The sequence below is a fragment of the Pocillopora damicornis genome, chromosome 8, assembly GCF_964200805.1.
Source record: "Pocillopora damicornis chromosome 8, jaPocDami1.2, whole genome shotgun sequence".
Classification (NCBI taxonomy): domain Eukaryota; kingdom Metazoa; phylum Cnidaria; class Anthozoa; order Scleractinia; family Pocilloporidae; genus Pocillopora; species Pocillopora damicornis.
In genome coordinates this window covers 14,035,433-14,054,408 of record NC_142677.1, presented here as the reverse complement: position 1 = coordinate 14,054,408, position 18,976 = coordinate 14,035,433, and the positions used below count along the sequence as shown (strand labels likewise).

The 18,976-nt window shown below is 37.7% G+C and overlaps 2 protein-coding genes and 1 pseudogene across 4 annotated transcripts in view; 2 read left to right on the top strand and 1 right to left on the bottom strand.

Moving 5' to 3' along the window:
* The first annotated feature begins 14 nt into the window (after nucleotides 1–14).
* LOC113669016 (uncharacterized) lies at nucleotides 15–8,648 on the top strand. The gene is made up of 12 exons (XM_027185004.2): nucleotides 15–193; nucleotides 414–725; nucleotides 1,596–1,923; nucleotides 2,415–2,599; nucleotides 3,195–3,417; nucleotides 3,954–4,012; nucleotides 4,565–4,658; nucleotides 4,842–4,928; nucleotides 5,533–5,610; nucleotides 5,924–6,004; nucleotides 6,604–6,819; nucleotides 7,391–8,648. The coding sequence occupies exons 2-12, from the start codon at nucleotides 463–465 to the stop codon at nucleotides 7,787–7,789; spliced, it is 2,013 nt and encodes a 670-aa protein (XP_027040805.2). The 5' UTR covers nucleotides 15–193; nucleotides 414–462; the 3' UTR covers nucleotides 7,790–8,648.
* Nucleotides 8,649–8,802: 154 nt separating this feature from the next.
* The window catches only part of LOC149041508 (uncharacterized), a 41,945-nt gene continuing 31,771 nt past the window's right edge, over nucleotides 8,803–18,976 (top strand). For 2 of the 3 annotated variants that reach the window (XR_016189017.1, XM_089214140.1), the window contains exons 1-6: nucleotides 8,803–11,811; nucleotides 13,269–13,540; nucleotides 13,939–14,053; nucleotides 14,613–14,726; nucleotides 17,114–17,292; nucleotides 18,192–18,522. Coding sequence is in view for 2 of the 3 variants with exons in the window: in XM_089214140.1 (XP_089070266.1) it covers nucleotides 11,709–11,811; nucleotides 13,269–13,540; nucleotides 13,939–14,053; nucleotides 14,613–14,726; nucleotides 17,114–17,292; nucleotides 18,192–18,522 (1,114 nt within the window). In the remaining variant the exon portion in view is untranslated. The remainder of the gene's footprint in view (nucleotides 11,812–13,268; nucleotides 13,541–13,938; nucleotides 14,054–14,612; nucleotides 14,727–17,113; nucleotides 17,293–18,191; nucleotides 18,523–18,976) is intronic. The other variant, XM_089214141.1, reaches the window with a different exon arrangement.
* Nucleotides 15,398–16,614, bottom strand: LOC149041513 (uncharacterized; annotated as a pseudogene).

Here is an 18,976-nt window from a genome sequence, read left to right as displayed (position 1 = left end):
GAAGGCGTAACACTGGCTCCTTGGAAACCAGACGCCATAGACGCCATGTTTGCTTGACTGGTGTTTTGATCTGTCCTGATTTGAAATTTATCGTTCGCTTTAACGATGAACAAGGACGCATATTTATTGAATGATGTGAATTCTGGACACTTCACAGAATTTAATTTTCGGCTATCAGTTAGAGAAGTTTCCGGTGAGTCGAACGAAAATTAATATCCTTCGAAATTGCATGTTTTGATGTTTTTGGTTAACTTATATTCAGATATTCTTGCAAAACTTGACTGTTTTTTTTATGAGCAAAGTTATGTGCCCTCGACTTGATAAAAATAAATAATTTATATCTCCTCGTTCCCTGAGTGTTAAACCGATACAAATCTTTTTTTATTATTATTATTTACTGTACGTTCTTGCAGAAATCAAACATGGTGTAGTTCAAATAGAAACTTTCTTCTCTGCACTGTGATGGAACGATTCATTCCCGAGCACCCCCTCCCTACAGAAATCCGGGAGATGCCAAAAGATGACACAGTTTGTCAGTTCTGTGGTGTCAGCTACCTTATTCACAGCGAAATGAAAGCATTGGAGGAACGTGTGAAGGAAGCAGAGAGGAAAATGCAGTACTACGTCGAAAGTGTAGAGCGAGAAGAAAAACTCAAAGTTAAAGTGGCCAGTATGGAAGAAGAAAGTGATAAGCTTTCAAGGGCATTGCAAGCAAGCGATGAAAGGTGAGAAGATATATAGTAATGTCTTGTTATCAAATAGATTTCTTGTTGTACTGTGCATCTGTTCAGTAATAAATCACAGATCGTGAATCAAAATGTGGTGAGAATGAGACACTGCTGTCCATACCACATTTTAATGTCTTCTGTGATCTATTACTGAACAGAACCACAATAACATGGAATCTATTTGTTTTGTAGGAGTAGCTAAATGTAATTAATGGTGATGTCATCTGTGTCTGTCTTCCAATAGATCATAACCAACTGGACCAATCATGATATGCATATAATTAAGCTTATTATATAAATAAGTTACATGGTACTTTGTATGGTCTATCAAACTAATATGTAATCAATGTTAACCCTTTAACTCCCAGAAGTGATGAACATGTAATTTCTTCCTATAATTTCCTTACATTGTTTAGCAAACAGGTACTGAGAACACTTAAACTTATCAGATATAAATATTGTTATCTTGATTTAACACCAAATTCTCATAACTAATTTACAAGGAAATGTGTAGCAGCAGGAGGAGAAAATTACCAGTCAGATCATAGGAGTTAAAGGGTTAATTAAAGCATTGTTAATCTATTTCATTATTCCCTTTTTCTTGGTTCACTTACCAATTAGTCAGAGCCACAACTCAATTTATTCAATAAATAATTTCAGTAGCTTGTAAGAAATTTTGAATTATTCAAACTGCACAAACCTCTTTGAGCTTTACTTATCAGGATTAACTGCCTCCAGGGAGCTTTAAATAGCCTTAACTGTGTACTTCAGGAGAAACAAAACTCATGTCTTAATACTACTGACCTTTACTAAAATATGAGCAGAATTTCATTATTTGATAATGACATATTATAATCTTGTTGGTAGGACCAAGATTTTGGTGCAAGAGTTAACTTCCAAGCAAAGCCAGATTGAAAACTATAAACAACAGAAAGATGATCTTGAAGAGGAACTTCAGAGAAAGAATGAGGAAGTCAAGAGAACTCAGTTGAAGTTGAATGGTCTTGTGAGGCAAATTTCATCCTTTCATGAAACCTTACAAACACAAAGGACAGCACTAAATGACATTAAAGTTAGTGTTAGAGAAAATTGTCGTAACATCACAGAGAGTTACAGTAAAGCTGTGAATGCTGTTGCTCTTTCATGTGAGAAATTTGCAAAGGATACAAAAGTCCTTGAGGAGAGTTTATCTAAGGTAGGATGGTACTTTGTGAAATGCATACAGTGTCACTCTTTTCCAGTACTTAGTTGACCCTTTCACTCTCAAGATCTCTACAGTACTTCTCCTTACTGTCTGCCATGTGATTCTTATGATGATAGCTCAGAGAGTTTGGTATTGGATCAACTAAAAACCCCTTTATTGATATTTTTCCTTATTCTCATCACTTGTCTACTTGTTATAGTATTGATATTGTAAGGGGAAATTCTGTTTTGGTCACTCTTGGCAGTTAAAGGGTTAATGTAAGCGGCAAATATCTTCATTGAACAAATCGAGAACCTGAGACATTATCATTCTTAGAGAACACCAAGTTGTGTGCCATTCATACTAACGTTCTCTTACACAGTGTGTGTGGGTGGGTTTCTGAACTAATCTCTAGTTGTTCATGTCTATAATTCTTTGTCTTACTGATGTACATTTGAGTTTTTTGTAATCGCTAAATGACACCATACAAACTTTTCCATTAGTGCGAAAATGAAAAAAAGATGCAACATGAGGCTGTTGGCAAAGCTGAAGCACTGGTCATGGAACTTACTTCAAAATGCACTGAGTTAGAAGGTAGAGTTGATGCCCAAGAGAAAGAATTGATCAAAACAAAGGAACAGAATCACACCTATAGCAAAGAATTATCACAGTACAAGGAACTCATGAAGTAAGTAGTGCAGTAGACTTAAAAGGGTGACATCCCAGGTTGAGCTCTGGCTGGTGTCACTGTGCAATACTGTCAAACTTTGATACTGTTTCAATGTTTCAACCTATCAGACAAACCTGATTAGTTCTAGTGATAGGAAGGGAACATGAAGGGGAGGGAGAAGATGGTACTTGGGTACACAATTTGCCTGGACTACAACAGATTGTGTTCCTAGTTTCTGCCATGGAGGCACATTGTATTGAGAAGTGTAACATGTCTTTACTAGCAGAACTCTCCCTTGGTTTAACACCTCACCTCCCTTGGTATTAGCATCCCAATTCTTTCCACTTTTATAAGAGTTGACTGTGCTCTGGTCAGGTGGTTATGTGGTTGTAATCAAATTTGTAATTGTAAAATTTTATTTGCTTTTATTTATATCCTACAAAAGAAAAAATACTTATTAATATTGATTAAATTTGTAACCAAAGATGCAGATACACACCAATTGGGGTTTGTAGTGATGACTTTAAGTTAAAATGATGAGTTTGTTTTAGCTTGAATAAGTGGTGGTGTAACTTCCAATAGATGTTAAATTCAGTATAATGTTTCCTTTCAGTTCTAAAGTTAATGAAGTGAATGAATGGAAAAACAAATTTCAAAGTGAATCAGGAAGTTTAAAAGAAGAAATCAAGAAAAACCAAGGCGACGTTTTATCCAAAGAGAAGCAGATTCAGCAGCTAGTGGAAAATTGTAAAAATCTTGAGAAGCAGGTTGCAGAATATTCAAAGGCAAGGAATGATGTAGAGGAGAAAAGTGCAAATTCCCTGGAGGAAATCAAGGTAGGGTTGTTTAATTTGTTCTTCTTGCTTCTTCCATTTTTGTTTCAGTTTCTTCAATCTTATAGTTGCTTCTTTGTGAGTAAATTTGAAGAGGTAAGTTAGAATGCAATCTAGTGGTCAAATGTCAGTTGACACTGTTGATTAATTACTCAATTCTCAACACTATCTCAAAAAATTAATTAAAAGAAGAAAATTGATTTTGGAATCTGTTGACCAATGACTTCCATGTTACTGCTACTGCATTTGACAACTTAACACTTTGTTTCACATATACAGGACTATTAATTTACTGACAGTGAAAATGTTATTATGTTGTTAGTAAAAATTATAGTAGTACTGAAACTATTGATATCATTCTCCATCATTTTCCTAGTATTCATAATCTACAACTTTGAAGACTTTTACAAATTGCTGTACAGTGTTATTGTACCTACATACAATAAAAAAAGACAATTTTTTTTCCTTTTTGATAAAATATTTTGGTTACCTAGTACATGTAACTAATTGTTTATATTCTGTTTTAATTTTGTGTAAAGGCTTTGAAGGAATCCTGCTTCAAAGCAAAAAATGAGGTCACAGCTCTAAAAGAAGAAAGGTGTGCCTAACATATTTTGTATATATCCTATAGTTAATGTGGTAGTGTTCAACTAAGCTTTGTAGTTAAGTGTCAAACAGTCCATTTGAGTCAAGATTTTATAAGCAAGGGTTGTATTCCATTTTACATAGACATCCACATATTTTACCTGAAGTTGCCTGTACCTCAAACAAAAATTGCAATGGAGCTTCATTATTTTTACTACCAGTTAGATTACTTATAAAGGAACTCTTACAGGGCTTTAAATTTTTTCCTAATTTATCTTTAATTTTTTCCTCATAATCCACCTATTCTTTACCTACTAATTACACAGACCTAGCTTTGCATAAATAGCTTTCAATAGTAACACTACTTACTTGGCACACAGCTTAAAACAAGTACAATAATTATCTTATTTACCATCTTTACCAAAAAAAACTAACCTAACTTACAGGTACACGTACATGTGTTTTTCTATTACTATCATTATCATCATCATCTTATTAATCATTGATATCTAGTTATAATTATTCCTATCATATTTCCCCCTAAATGCATGTGGATGGTTAACAGAGAGATGATGATATCTGCCCATCACAACCGTATAGAGCAACTGAGAGAAAGCTTTAAGAAAAAAATGGAAGAGGCAGATGCTTGGCCAGAAAAGGTACAAAACTATCCCAATTGTATGCAGATTTAACTTCAGAGCAAAACCAGATTGAAAACTAAAAACAATAGAAAGGTAGCCTTGAAAAGGAACTTTAGAGAAAGAATGAATAATAATTTTCAAAGAATCTTAACCAAAATAAGCCATTATAACCCTCTTAATAACCTTTTCTCGTCATTTCAGCTCAACAAAATTGTGAAGGAAAAAGAAGAACAGTTCAATGAGGAGAAAAACAACCTGTGGAGGGATTTAACGGAAGGATTTCAGAAGGTACACTGCATTGCTTCTTTGGCTTGTCAATGCATACAGAGTATGTTAATAATTCTGGTGTAACAAGGGCATTTAAATGCATACGGTTCTGAGGCCACCTCCTAAGAACTGACTCCTTTTTTTTTTTCGCCTGATGTGTTGCAATAATGACATATTTTCTTTGCTCTGGGTGCTCCGTTTGTGCACTTTTCGCGCGTTAGAGCTCCGCAAGAACGAAAAAATGATGTCACAGAAATATCTCTTAAGTTTTCCTTATCAGAAAAAAGCAACGATTTTATCGTTTATGAAATATGCTTTATGTTTTGTTTGTTTGTTTTGCCGAAATTTGACGGTGCTGTTTCTTTCCGCCGTGTAGTATCTTCAGAGGATATGACTTCATGTTCCTTGCAACATGCACACTACGGGAGCTGTTCTTTATAACAAAAAGTTGTGCTCATGCTTAGAGCCACTTTTACTGCACATATGTGTCAGTGCAAGTTATTGTACACGACGGTTTTTTTCTTGTGAAAATGTCACGTATTCATTATTCCTCTCAGTAAATTTTGTTTTGTTTGATTTTTTTTTGTTTTTTTTTTGTTTTGTCTTATTCCTTTTTTTTTTATAGGAAATGGACGAAGAACAGCAGAAACACCAAGAAGAGCTCGGCTTGTGGAAGAAGGAGGCCAAGGCTGCACAAGACAGAGTACGTAGGATACTGCTCCAGTTATTTGATATCTGTTTAAAATTATGTCCTCTCCCATGCAAGTAGTTATGAAACGAAAAGAAAAGAAAATTGGCGAATAAACTCATAGTTTTGCCGAAACTGCACGGTGAGTAACTTAAACAGAAATGATACTGAACTTTAATTGTTATCTGACGATTGTTTGGATAGACTATGTGGATTTCCTTTACCCTTGCACGAGAAGCGAACGGCCAAGAATGAGTCGCTTTGCTATCTCAATGATTAAATCTGGTCACTTCGCTCAAACACTTCTTTTGCACTTCCCTGTATGTAGTTTAAAGAGGACATAACCACCATGAACCGAAGACACCGTGAGGATATCAAACGTCTGGAACGGGAATTGACTGAAGCTAAAGTGGGTGAACTCTTGATTCTCATGAGCGCTTTTCGATTGAGTGTCGTGACACCTAAATCAAAGTAACTATGGCCAATCAGCATAAAAGTTGGTAATCTCGAGGAGCCAATAAGAACTCAGAACAAAAACACGAAAACGACCTTAAACGCGGGGAAACGCGAGTGACCTAGGCGCGATTGGTTCAGTTTTTGGATCTGATTGGTTGGAGAGGGTTGCGCCAATCACAGAGACTAATCACGCATCATGGTAATACGAAACCAAAGCAATCTCGATTTCTGTGTAGACTCAGTTCAAATAATTCGTGACCTCTTTTCAGCTCGTTGTCATTGCACAGAGTGGGCTAGCTAAGGCTAAGGTGAAGCCTATCTCTTCAGGTCATGAACCTCTTTTATGTAGTTAAATCATACCGGCATAATTACAAATAAAGGTAGTTTGGAAAGAAATTCTGCAATCTCTGATTATGGAAGTTCCCTTTCCCAAAATGTTGTATTTTCCATAATCTTTCCAAGTAGTTCTTTGTCCTGAGGTTTTGTAAGTTTTTGTACTCTGTTAGGTTATCTTGAGACGACTTACATTTAGGAAGGTTACTATTTTTCTAGGAGAAAAGTGAACAAACAAAAAATGCCGATGACTCGCTCGTACAAAATCTGGAAGCGAAAATCGTAGATTTGGAGAATCGCTTGCGTCAGCCGTTGGCAGACTCCGAAGAAGTTCTAAGATTAAGAACCAGGCTTCAGGAGTCGGATAAGATGCTCAAAAGTGCCGAGCAGCAGATAAACGAACTGGAAACGAGAAGTGAATCTTGGAGACAAGAGGTACCAGGTTCTTTATTCCTGAATGTCGTGTCATACATGGTCCCTTCTGATTTGTCTGTTTGGCTCTCTGTTTGTGACTGTCTGACTGTCAATAAAAATAAAAATAAAAAAAATTGCATGAGCTTCCTCTAAACTGTCTGCTTTCTCTTTCTAAGTCTGCGATATGTGTCCCTCGATCATTATTTTCTATTCGTTTCTGAACATTTTTTGCCTGCCTGTCTGCTTTTCATCTACCGGTCTGGTTACCGCTTACGCCAAGGTTTGATGTCCGTGACAAATTTAGTTCAACTGGAAGACGAAAGGAAATAAGATTAGGTCGAAAAGGATAGAGATTCTATTTGTCTGTCTACCTATGCGTTTGTCTGCCTGTCGTTCCGTCTGTACCTCTTTGTTTTTACCTTTTTGTTGAACTTCTCCTTTCCTATCTTTTACTCGTTTATTCTTCTGTGTAGTAAATAAGTTTTCATCTTCGAAGCAGAAGGGTGAAATCTTCCGGTTAAGTAGTGTACTTCAAATTTGAGATAGGGAAAAATCTTTTTTGTTAAAACTAACGTACTTCTTACTATCGTAGGTGGTCTTTTTACAAGAAACTGTTCGACGCGAGTGCGAGGAACGCTTTGAGCTGACCGATGCTCTTGGTGAAGCACGGGCTCAGTTGTTAGCTCTTCAACGCACTTCCGGTGCCTCGCTGTCACGAAGTAGTCTCAATTCATCTAGTTCTTCCAGCAGCGTCATCCGGGGTAGTCGCAAAGGACATGACGTCAATGGACAAAGTGACAGTTCTACCACCCAGGCTATATCTTGCCCCGTTGGATTTGATGGAGGCGTAGGGTGTAGGCCTGGCACAGGTTCACGTGACACGAGAAAGTTGTCGCGTGAAGGAAGTGTAGACGATAGTCGAAAGCGAATCGCCGCGGCCGTTCGGCAATCGGGGACAAAGAGCCGTTTGGGGGGAAATTTTAGCAGTTGAAAAATTCCAAATACTTTGAAAAAAGGGAGAACTTGCAGATCTGAGTTGATGGCAAATGGGTAACGACGAGGAGACCAGAGAAATCTGGATGGAGATCGGGGAAACGCTTGCCAGCTGTCACAACGGCTGAGAAACTTTTTTCGAACGAAGAGATGAGCAAGATTTTAACAAGTATAGATTTGATTACTGTAGCGAGCGTAGTACGCACCCAAGACGCATCATACGTGTAGTACGTCTTATTTATGTATATTTGTATGTAGCTCCATTTAAGTGGCCCTTGTGTATAACGCACTAAGCTTTAACTTTTAAATCTTAACGCATTCAGCTACACACAAGCCGATTTCGTATCTGCTAGGTGAATATGGGCGTTGATACAGAGTCATTGACCTAAACCTAGAATTCATGGTTTAGGATTTTTTGCTCTGTTTTGATACTTAGCTTTGTGATTGAGTTACTCTATGCCCTCTTTTCTTCTAGACGAGGAAAGAAAAACTGAAAGGCAAAGAGTGTGAATACAACTGGTTTAATCCTCGATTGACAATATAATGACTATGTCTGTTGAACATAATTAGTTCGTCGTGGGGCCTGGGGTGTCTAAGTCCTTAGATTGACAGCCCGTGTTCCTGCCTATGAATTACGAAGCAAAATGCATAAACTCACGTTTCTACACTAAATTCTGTGGGGATACACAGAATTTTATTTTTGTAATATCCTATTAGGGCAGGAACCCCTCTGTGTGACCTTGGTTATCTTCTTCACTGCGTGATGTCATTTCCAGCGGGCTCGATGTTTTCTTTTTTGTCATCTTAACAAACCAGTGTTTTATTACAAATCGAAATAAAACAAGCAGCTGAATTAACTTTATTCTCAATATCTCTGACCATTCACGGAAGGCAGAGAGAATTTTTACTCGTCGAAGTATTTAAGGTAATAGGGAAGTCTACTGTGACGACTTTTAAATCAACAACGTTTTTCATTGAATTATAATAAGTGGAACCTCAGTGCCTTATCGATATTTTTAAAAAAATAATTTTAACATGGATTTCATTACCCGTCAGAATTGCACGCAATATCTCAAAAAGTTAGAAAAACTGAAACATTTTTGACAACTTAACTGGGTTCAACCTAAGTTTCGTCAAATTTCAAGGAAATTCGACCGAATATTGGCTAAGAAATCAACTCTGAAGTCCAGAATACCAGCGAAAACAGAAGACAACAAAACTCGACCTATCAATTTTTAAATCAACAACGTTTTTCATTGAAATTTAATGGGAGGTGGAAACTCGGTGCCCAATCGATATCTTTTAAAAAATAATTTTAAAATCGATTTCATAACCCGTTAGAATTGCACGCAATATCTCAAAAAGTTAGAAAAACTAAAACATTTGAGACAACTTAACTGGGTTCACCCCAAGTTTCGTCAAATTTCAAGAAAACTCGACCGAATATTGGCTGAGAATTAACTCTGAAGATCAAAACTAGAGGAAACAGGTGACGACAATACTCGATCTAGCAATTTTCGTAAAATGTTTTCGGAATCTCCGGCGTCAGAACTCAAACCTAAACTTTAGAGCATAACTGATTGAAGGGCAGATAACTATATCCAAAGGATAAGTCGCTATCCACGCAAACCTGAGAACAACCGCAAGAACAACAATTTTCAAAGTGTGAATTTCGGAATGTCTCGAGTTTTACATGATAAAAGGTGCCATTAGCAGGTGGATTTTGTGTCTCAAATGAGTTTCTCTTGGCAAAAGTTCATTTCCCTTGCTTCAAATTCATTTTCAGAAATAATCACCATTCTAAAAAAAAAAAAAAAAAGAAGAAGACAGGAAAAAAGGAGGAAACAACTCAAAATCACACACATCAATGGAATCCAAATGTTGTTCTCATTGAAATGCAAGGTAAATCTTCCGTCAGACGCCAGTTCCGTCGACTTAGGCTCTTAATCTCCCTTCAGACGCTGTGTCCGTTGACTTAGGCTTTCAATCTCCCTCTTGCAGGTGATGTCTCCGTCGAGTTAGGCTGTTACGCTCACGGCAGACGCTGAGACCGTTGAAGATAATTAATCGAATAGAACTGGTTAAAGTGCGATCATCGGAATGACTCCTCCAAAACAACGATGACGACAATGAGTGTAAGGCTTATATGGCTGGCTCTCTATCACTTTTACACGACAACCAGTGGAGGTATTGATAAATGGTTTATGTCAAAATCAACTGCTTGTATAGGGGATACATTTTAATAGGGCAATGGTTTTGGTTTTTAGAGAGAGAGAATACAACCGTAGGAAAGTAGGAAACGAAACATTGTGTCCATTAAGAAGGGCCCGAAGTAGTTGATATTAGAATGAAACACGAATTTCCCTTGCTGCATGGTTTTCATTGACTTGGTCCTCCTAATTCAGTTCTAATGAAAGTTGAGAAGTCAGTTTTTGCATCCATTTTTTTAATCATAAAAACGAAAATCTCCGTTTATTTGAAGGAGTTGACTACGGCGAGCCCTCCTCAGAGCCGCCTTTGTGTCACTACGGAGTTAATCATAACCATTACAATTTCCTCAAATGTGACTGGTGCTTTAGCTGCTTTATTTTTCACTAATCATGTATAGTTGTGAACAGACAGTTGGCCGTTATCGGACACCTGCAATGGGAGAGTTGAAGCATACAATTATACTAAGTCCACTCGACTCGATCCACCAATCACAGAATTGATCAAAATAACCATAGCAACAACCACTTATTCTGAAAGAAAAACTGGGGTATTTCCAAAATAGAGGAATTTTATTTTAGACGTTGTCTGTACCGGAGATGTTTGTCCTAAATGTATTTTTTTCGGAAATTGTAACGGTTATGATTAATTGGTAACAGGACTTTGTGTCGTCCATCTCTGTCTGTAATCATACTCGCGATTGACAAATCGGACTCCCGCTTCGCGGTCGTCCGATTTTGTTAATCACTCGTCTGATTACTCGGTCCTATTACCATTATTAATCAAAAAGTCATACGACAAACAAACGGAAATTCCATAGGAAAGAACATTTTAATCTGATGGCACTGAAAGTGTTTCATTTTCTGACGGCGCCACACTTCTCCTTCAGGCAACCATCCTGGGGAGACCCCTACCGGAAGGCGCAAAGTTTGATAAGTTTGCATAATGAAATTGATAAAAAAGGCATAAAAAGAATGCAAAGAAACAACGGATCTTGGTAAATTGCGAAAACTTCCAAATTTAGGAAAACATTTGCAATTTGAAAGAGGATTTTGTTTTTGCAAAGGGCATGAGAGAAATACAGAACTTTAAAACGCGTGTGTAGATCGACATTTGCTCTCATGAAACCGTCTATCAGCTCCGACGTATAGCGAACGCTTTCAAAAATCAGCTCTGAAATCCTTTACGGTGGCAAATTTACATATTCAAGTCAATCGATAAAACCAGATTATCTTGTAACATAATAGTGCAGCTTTTTTTCGTATTTTTCGCACTGTTATCCTACTCTCCCAAAAAAAGTATTGGCGCGGAAAACTTACACTGACGACTTGTTACTTTCTTTCAGCTTGTAAGTAAACAAACAAACAAAACAAAAAGAAAGTACCTCTTTGAACGGTACCTTCTACCCTACAATTGGATGTTGACATTCTCTACGACGTTCTCTGTCGAACAATTGGAATTGGTTAATTTACACAGTGTTATAGCTATTGTGTTAGGTTTTATATAAGATGGAAATTTTAAACAACTTTGTATAAGTTCGATGATGGTGGGTACGTGTGAAGTTAGCAAGAGAAATAACCTTAACAATTGACGGCCTTTCATCCTTGCAGCCTCTATTGAGCAAAACTGGCCATGGAAACGGAGTTTAAACGCTTTGGTATTCTGTTAAAAAATATATTTAAATTTTCCTCATTTATTTAATACCTTGTATGGACGGACTTCTTGTTCAACAAAATCGTACCATTAAAGGTATAAATACAGAACTCTCGACGGCTATTGGTTCAATGATACCCAAGACTGCCTGGTCACAAGGTTGGTTATTCAAATATGTTCTTTGACAAAATGAAAACTGAGAAATCGATTCCTTCACAACTACCGTAAAAAAAAAAAGCGCGATTGACAGAAAATAAAGCAACGGTGTCATCGTTATTGTGTTTTCAATGTTTGCTGCAAGCTTCAGATGGCGACTTTTCAATTTCCTGATGGAAATTGCACTTTAGCATTTGCCGCTGTTTCCTCTTTGACATTATGGGCCGGTTATTTGCTCGAGGTCAAACTAATCCAAACCACGGTTTTACCACATCCAGACGTTTTTGTTTAATCTTTTACAGTTGGAGGATAGTATATTTTAATGTGTTTAGAGAATTTGTGGCCCTTAGTGTACAAACTCATTTGCTCATTAAAAAAACATGACGAACTTTTATCTGCAGTTACCAATTACCGAGTCACCTGTTGTCAAAAAGAAAAGAAGAAAAATTAACATTTTCCTGTTTTTATCTTATAATGATATTTACCACCAACGAAACGGAACATCTTTCTTATAGCAAGTTAAACCTCCACGATTTTTATTTTTTGGATTAAACTCTGGCGAAATCTAATTTTAAGGGTATCATAAACTTTGTCATATTTTTCTCACCACGAGAAAACGAACGCCTTTTTTGACACAGCGTATGAGTTCTTCAGTTTAAACATCACATCTGCCTCACTTGCATTCAAGACGCACTTTTTTAGCATTCTTAAGACTAAAGATTCTGTGAAGAAAGTTCAAAGTATAAAGAAAAAATAAATTTCCATCAAAATAAACGAAAAATATTTCGCAACATTTGTTCTCAATTAATATCTGAGCACCATTCCAGCGCTAAAGTGCGGAGTAACCTTAAAGGCAAAGACAGAAATAATGGCAAGAATAGTAAACTTCTATTATTGATAGAAACAAGACCACTTTCACCCGTCACTCGGGTAATAGAAGTAATCTATCCAAAACCCCCATTCAAAGTTTCTAGTTTGCAGGAATCAATACGTTTCTTTCCCAAATAATTAGTTAAGAATATTCCAACCTATTGTAATTATCTTCAACCCACAGAAACTCGTAATGATTTGGATTCCGAGTATAGACAGAATTCAAGACAGAATCTGCTTTCAGTGGACAAGTTCCATTATCAATATGTACCCCGAATTGACATGATCACACCATATGATGACTTTGAATGTATCTTAAATGTCTTGATCATCCTCTCTGTGTTTCTGTGAACTTTGCCGCTGAAGGAAAAAAAGTGGTGTGTGTTATTGTCCTGTAACAAGTTCAACGACCCCCACAAACTCAAAGAAAGCAAGAGTTCGCATCACTATTCGTTTTCAAATTCATCATTATAAGTTTTTCAAATGCTAGTACTTGCTACAGATGTAAGGAACTCGCATTATTTATGGGGGATAGAACATTGATAATGTTTATCAGTTACAGATAATATTGGGTTGTTTTTTCTTTTTAGTTGTGACAGCAAATTCAGATGAGTGCAGAGCCATTCTATTCAAATCAGTCACCAAAGACAAGTATTTACTTAATCACATAATCAAATCTGTGCCAGTTGAAAGTGAAGTAGGCTGTGAACTAATTTGCTATGGGGACCCTGACTGTGTGTCTTACAACTACGGGCCAGTACTAAGTGAGATTCCTTTATGCGACCTGAATAACAGCACTCATTTACAAGTCACCAGAGTGAACTTCATAACCCGAAATGGCTTCAGCTACCGAGGAATTGAAGTAAGCCTTACAACCTAAACAAAACCAAAGGTTTTTTTTTTCGGTGAAACTTCACTCGACACGACTGACTGGTTGACCACAGAAATATAAACAGAAAGAAAAGGTGGCTATGTTCTAGGATGATTACCTGCACTCTTTAATTCGGTAATTTTAAATCAGTGGGACGCGGTGCAGCATACAACAGACTTCATTCATGGCGAAATTCATTTTCCAGATGTTGGAGACCAGGTGAAATCTTTTTGAGGTTTAATGCTTTTTCGAAAGAATGACTCTGATGACCTCTTTTCAAAATTAAAACGATGATAATAATGATAATGGTGATAGTAATCCCTCAAGAAGCGCACGTGCTCTTAGAATACAAAAAAGGAAAAGCACTCTTTCCTTTTTTTTTATCACAGAATCCTTGTGGAAGCAGCCCATGTCAGAAAAATTCTACTTGTCAAGCTGGTTTTACTTCAAAAGGATACCGTTGTGTGTGTCCACAAGGACTCGGGGGAGAGAACTGTGACCAAGGTATTTTAAGCTTATTCATTAAGTGATGCAAGTATTCCTGCCTTTTTATACTTCTTGGTATTCTGGTTTTTTTGCGTAGGAAAATTTACGAAATTTTCTAAAGTCATTGACTTCATGTTTAAATATGTTAGTTGTGTATAACGAAAAACCTCCTTCTCACTTTTTAGCAAGTATTTGTTTGTATCATAATTATCTTAGATTTTCGATGGCCAGTCCGTTTTGTGGCTTGGGGAATCATTAACATCTAACACAATTTAGCATGTTTTTGTTTTCCCAAACCGACTCATTGCGATTTAGAACAAGAGTTATTACGTTACGACTTGTAGTGAGGAAGTAATTCGTGCCAACCTATTGAAATCATATATAAAAGCTTTACACAAAAAGTATTCGAATTTGATGACGATACACTTTCATCTTGACTGCCAAAAAAGCCACTCAGTTCATTTCCGATTTGTAAAATGAGATTGCAAGGACAGTCTATTACAGTAGAGAGATCTATAGATATCTTCATCGTGTACAAGGACTCGTATAAGCATCTTTTCTACTTTTATTTTTCCAGCTATTCTGCCTCAGAACTGTTCCCAAGCCTTAAAGGAAACAGGAGTCTACGAAATTTCCAATAATGGATCAGACTCATTCCCAGTGTACTGCGACCAGACAAGTGATGGAGGGGGTACGTCAAACTAAATAGGAGGATCTCGATAGGAGATGAACTTTGTTCGTTTGTCTCACGATAGAGTCACTTTTGATGTATATTGCGGTGTTTCAACTGCTATACTGCTAGTCTTCATCAAGCAATGAGGTCCATTGTTTACATGTCGCTATTTGTAGCACGTTGGTATGCTGTTATTGGTGCATTTCGATCCTCATTATTATTCCGGTTATTATATGGTGTTCCCTCGTTGGTCCTCATAAATCTGTTGTTGTGTTGTTTGATCGTGGGTATCCAAGCTTCTGGAATGTTGATTCCGCTATCTCTATTGGTGTTGTTAGGATGAAGTCGTATATGGATAGCCTCTTTAACCCTACGTGTGTACCAGTTCCCTCGTTGGTCCTCATAAATCTGTTGTTGTGTTGTTTGATCGTGGGTATCCAAGCTTCTGGAATGTTGATTCCGCTATCTCTATTGGTGTTGTTAGGATGAAGTCGTATATGGATAGCCTCTTTAACCCTACGTGTGTACCAGTTCCCTCGTTGGTCCTCATAAATCTGTTGTTGTGTTGTTTGATCGTGGGTATCCAAGCTTCTGGAATGTTGATTCCGCTATCTCTATTGGTGTTGTTAGGATGAAGTCGTATATGGATAGCCTCTTTAACCCTACGTGTGTACCAGTGGGGGTAATCTTGCTCCAAATAGGAATATGTCCCGCTTCGTTAGCGTGCTCCGAAACCGCAGAGGTCTGATTACGAGCAAACCGTATGTCTCCGTCATGTTTTTTTTATCCTTTTTCGCACTGATTTCCTAGTTTCACCGATGCACACTTTGCCACGTTCGCATGGGATCTTGTAAACGACACCGTCTTGTTTTTTATGGTTCCAAGGCGTCTTTAGGTCATACAAAGTGGGACCTAAGTGTTGTGTTCGACTTGAAAACGGTTCGTATGCCTTGTTGTTGTAGGCAGCTGAAGAACCTCTGATACACCCTTTATGTAAGGGAGAATGGCAGTAGATTTATATTCCTGCGCGGATTCTTTGTTGGCTGTTACCCTTGTTGTCTTTGCGAGTTTTCATACATATGAAGAAGGATAACCATTTGAAACAAGTACTTATGACAAGTGTTTCTTTTCCTCAGAGATAACTGACGGTTTCCTTGTGAGGTGTTTGGCTCGGTCTTCTAGACAATAAACAATACCACGCTTTACTGACTGAGGGTGGTGTGAATCATAGGTTAAGTACTGGTCAGTGTGGGTGGGCTTTCTGTAGAAAGTGGTGGTGAGAAGACCGTCTGGGTCCCTTGTAACTGTGGTGTCGCGAAAAGGAATGGTGTTATCTTTCTCGATTTCCATGGTAAAACGAATAGTAGGCTGTTGACTGTTTAGATGTGGTAAAAAAGCCGTCGACATGGTCCCGGTCTAAGACTGTGAAAGTATCCTCTACATATCGTTTCCAGATCTTAGGTTTGCAAGTCGCATTTGTTATCGCTTGTTCCTCAAATTCTTCCATGCGGACACGTAAACAATCGACCCCGTCGCCTGAGAAGACTAGCAGTATTGCAGTCGAAACGTCGTGATCTACATCAAAATTGACTCTATCGTGAGACAAACAATCTCTCTGACGAAGGGCTAACGCTCGAAACGTCAGCCTTTAAACTGCTTGACTGTTAATGGCGATCAAACAAATTTGATTTGGAACGAGCGTAAATCTTCATTACTCGATAACTTGGCTTCATCATCTTATTATGGTATCTATAAGTTATATATTCCGTTTCTTTCTGCTCATCATGACAGGTTAAATCGTACGGGATACAGCCTCTGTGGTTTTTTCTCTACTGTACTGATTCGATATAAATTGTTTTTCTTCAGACCTTCATAATTGTTCTGATGCACCCAACATAACGGGAGTTTACAATACATCTCACCATGACTGGGGCCTTTTTCCTGTGTACTGTGATCAGAAAAGTGATGGACGATGTATTTCATATTCTGAATGTTCGGTACAAGTTACATAATAAAACGATAAAAGAAAAATTGGTCTCAATCTGTTCCAAGTCTACGTCTAGTACTAACTTTTCCCTTGATCAGTGCAAATATAATTGGAGAGCGTAGTCAGTGCCTTGTGGAGACTCCGTCAATAGCTTTTCGCTCGAGCGTATTCATGGAATTGCTGGATCATCCATTCGTTTCACATGGACGATTGCATTTTTTCCACAGGTGTACGTGGCTTCCTTTTCCTCTTTTTCCATCACCTGTTATTTCCATTCGCATTCTAAGCTGTCCATCACTGCTGTTGGATTAGATCAGTGATTCTTTTTTCTGTTGTTCCGTAAGCGTTAGGTAATAAGAGACTTTTCGAGATGACCTAATTTTTAAAATCTTTGTCTAATAAAATTTTCACCTCACAGGCTGGACGATGGTATTCAAACTTGTTAGTGGCCTCTCTCCATTGGACGTTGGTGGAATTTGGTCGTCACCCTCCCTATATCATGAAAATCTCAACGAAACCTTCGACTTAACGTCAGCTTATCCAACTCATTACAAGAATCGTATTGTACTGAACTGGAAAAATTTTAACCCTAAAGAGGTGAGGAAGGTTAATGAATGAATTACCCCAAACATTCAGTAGTACACATGCCCAAGTAAAAGTAAAAGCATAAGCTTCATTACCTGCAAATGACGCTTGGTACTGAAAGAGCCTCTGCAATCATTTGGGATTTAAGGCGCATGAAAGACACTGCCAATTAAAATCCTTGAAAGATATTTGATTCATGTCGAAGCTGCCACAAATTCATATTTTACCCCGTTGAAAAGTAGTTCACCTTCTCAAATGTTCATGTTACTGAATACGGAACTTGTGCCGGGGGCAGTTTGAGAAACGCTTAGATCTACCATATAGTCAAGCAAGGCACCAAGGGTGAGCTTTTCGGATTACTAAAATACACTGTAAACATTTCTTGTGTACTCAACCCCAGTGTATACTGCTTAATACTTCCTTTACTTTTTGTTACTTCTTCGTGTAATCTTCTAGTCTACTAAAAGGCTACAATCTTGCTACGAAAGGGTGACATGAGAGGGGCTGTCACCTGGTATCATTCCTTGACAATGAGGGCAAATTTAATACACTTGGTTATAGTTTATTACATCTGGGTAAGAATACTGTTGAGCGCAGTAGCTAATGGAGTAGTCAAAGGCATGCAGGAACTCAAGCCACCAGGAGATCGTTTAGCAGTCAGGGAACTAATGAAAATTGTGGACTTGTGAACTTTCTCAGAATTTGAAAGTAGCAAATGGATTAGAAACGAGTAATTACTTGAGTGATTAGTATGTTGACTATGATGCGAACTGTCACTAAGGATACAGTATGAAGATCCTATAACCTGGAAAATCTACTCATGTTTTGTGATATCGTAATGTTAAAGTTAACAAAAATTGTTTCTTTACAAAGGGTTAATTTCAGTCGATTTTAACTTCCATGAACCTCAGGTTCGCGTCGTTATATACAAGGACAGTCAACAAGTCACCTCCCTCAAGTTCAATGCCACTGGTACAGACAACTTGAATTGGTTTTCACATGAAAACTTAATTTACTCGCCATGGAGTGATCTCAAGATGTTCTCAACCGTAAATTTTGGCCTTCTGGGTCCCATAGTTTCCAATCGCTTCTTTGAGATAACTGGCCCTTACACTGGATGTCAAACTGATATCGGTTGGTTGGTAGTTACTAGTCACCCAGTATGTCCTTGGGACAGACGATCACCTCAGCCTAGTATCCAATACAGCAAGCAGCGCGTGGCGTCGCGTATGGAAAATTACGGTAATTTTGATATTGAAATATTTTAGGCATTGTATTCTGTTGATAGGGTACCAATAACTAACAAAAAAATCTGTTGTTCAGTTATTACTTCACCTCATGCTATTCGAGACACCAGATTTCGTCGCCTGAGCAGTTTTTTTCTTCCTGACGTAGTCAAAGACGTCAAAAAGATGAACGAACATCTTCAAAAAAACGACAGTGGTGATCGTTTCAAAATATCTTGAATGGGGCTTGACCCCTTCCCTTCCCTCCCCTCCCCCCAGACTATTCTCTTAAATCATCAAAGGGCCACGGAAAAACGGTCGAGCAAAACACGAAACTCATGATCACGACTTCTACTAGTTTGCATTTTCTTCCCATTTCCCGAAATAGAAAGGTCTTGTATGAACAATCCACATTTACTACCTGGTACATTGTTACTGTACCTGTTTGTTTCTGTTTGTTTCGTTTGTTT

Bases quoted from the DNA above. Each gene is read 5' to 3' on its own strand.
- LOC113669016 (XM_027185004.2), top strand. From the start codon at position 463: ATGGAACGATTCATTCCCGAGCACCCCCTCCCTACAGAAATCCGGGAG. The intron at 1,924-2,414 runs GTAGGATGGTAC...CTTTTCCATTAG, and splicing joins TTGAGGAGAGTTTATCTAAG to TGCGAAAATGAAAAAAAGAT. The intron at 4,013-4,564 runs GTGTGCCTAACA...GATGGTTAACAG, and splicing joins ACAGCTCTAAAAGAAGAAAG to AGAGATGATGATATCTGCCC.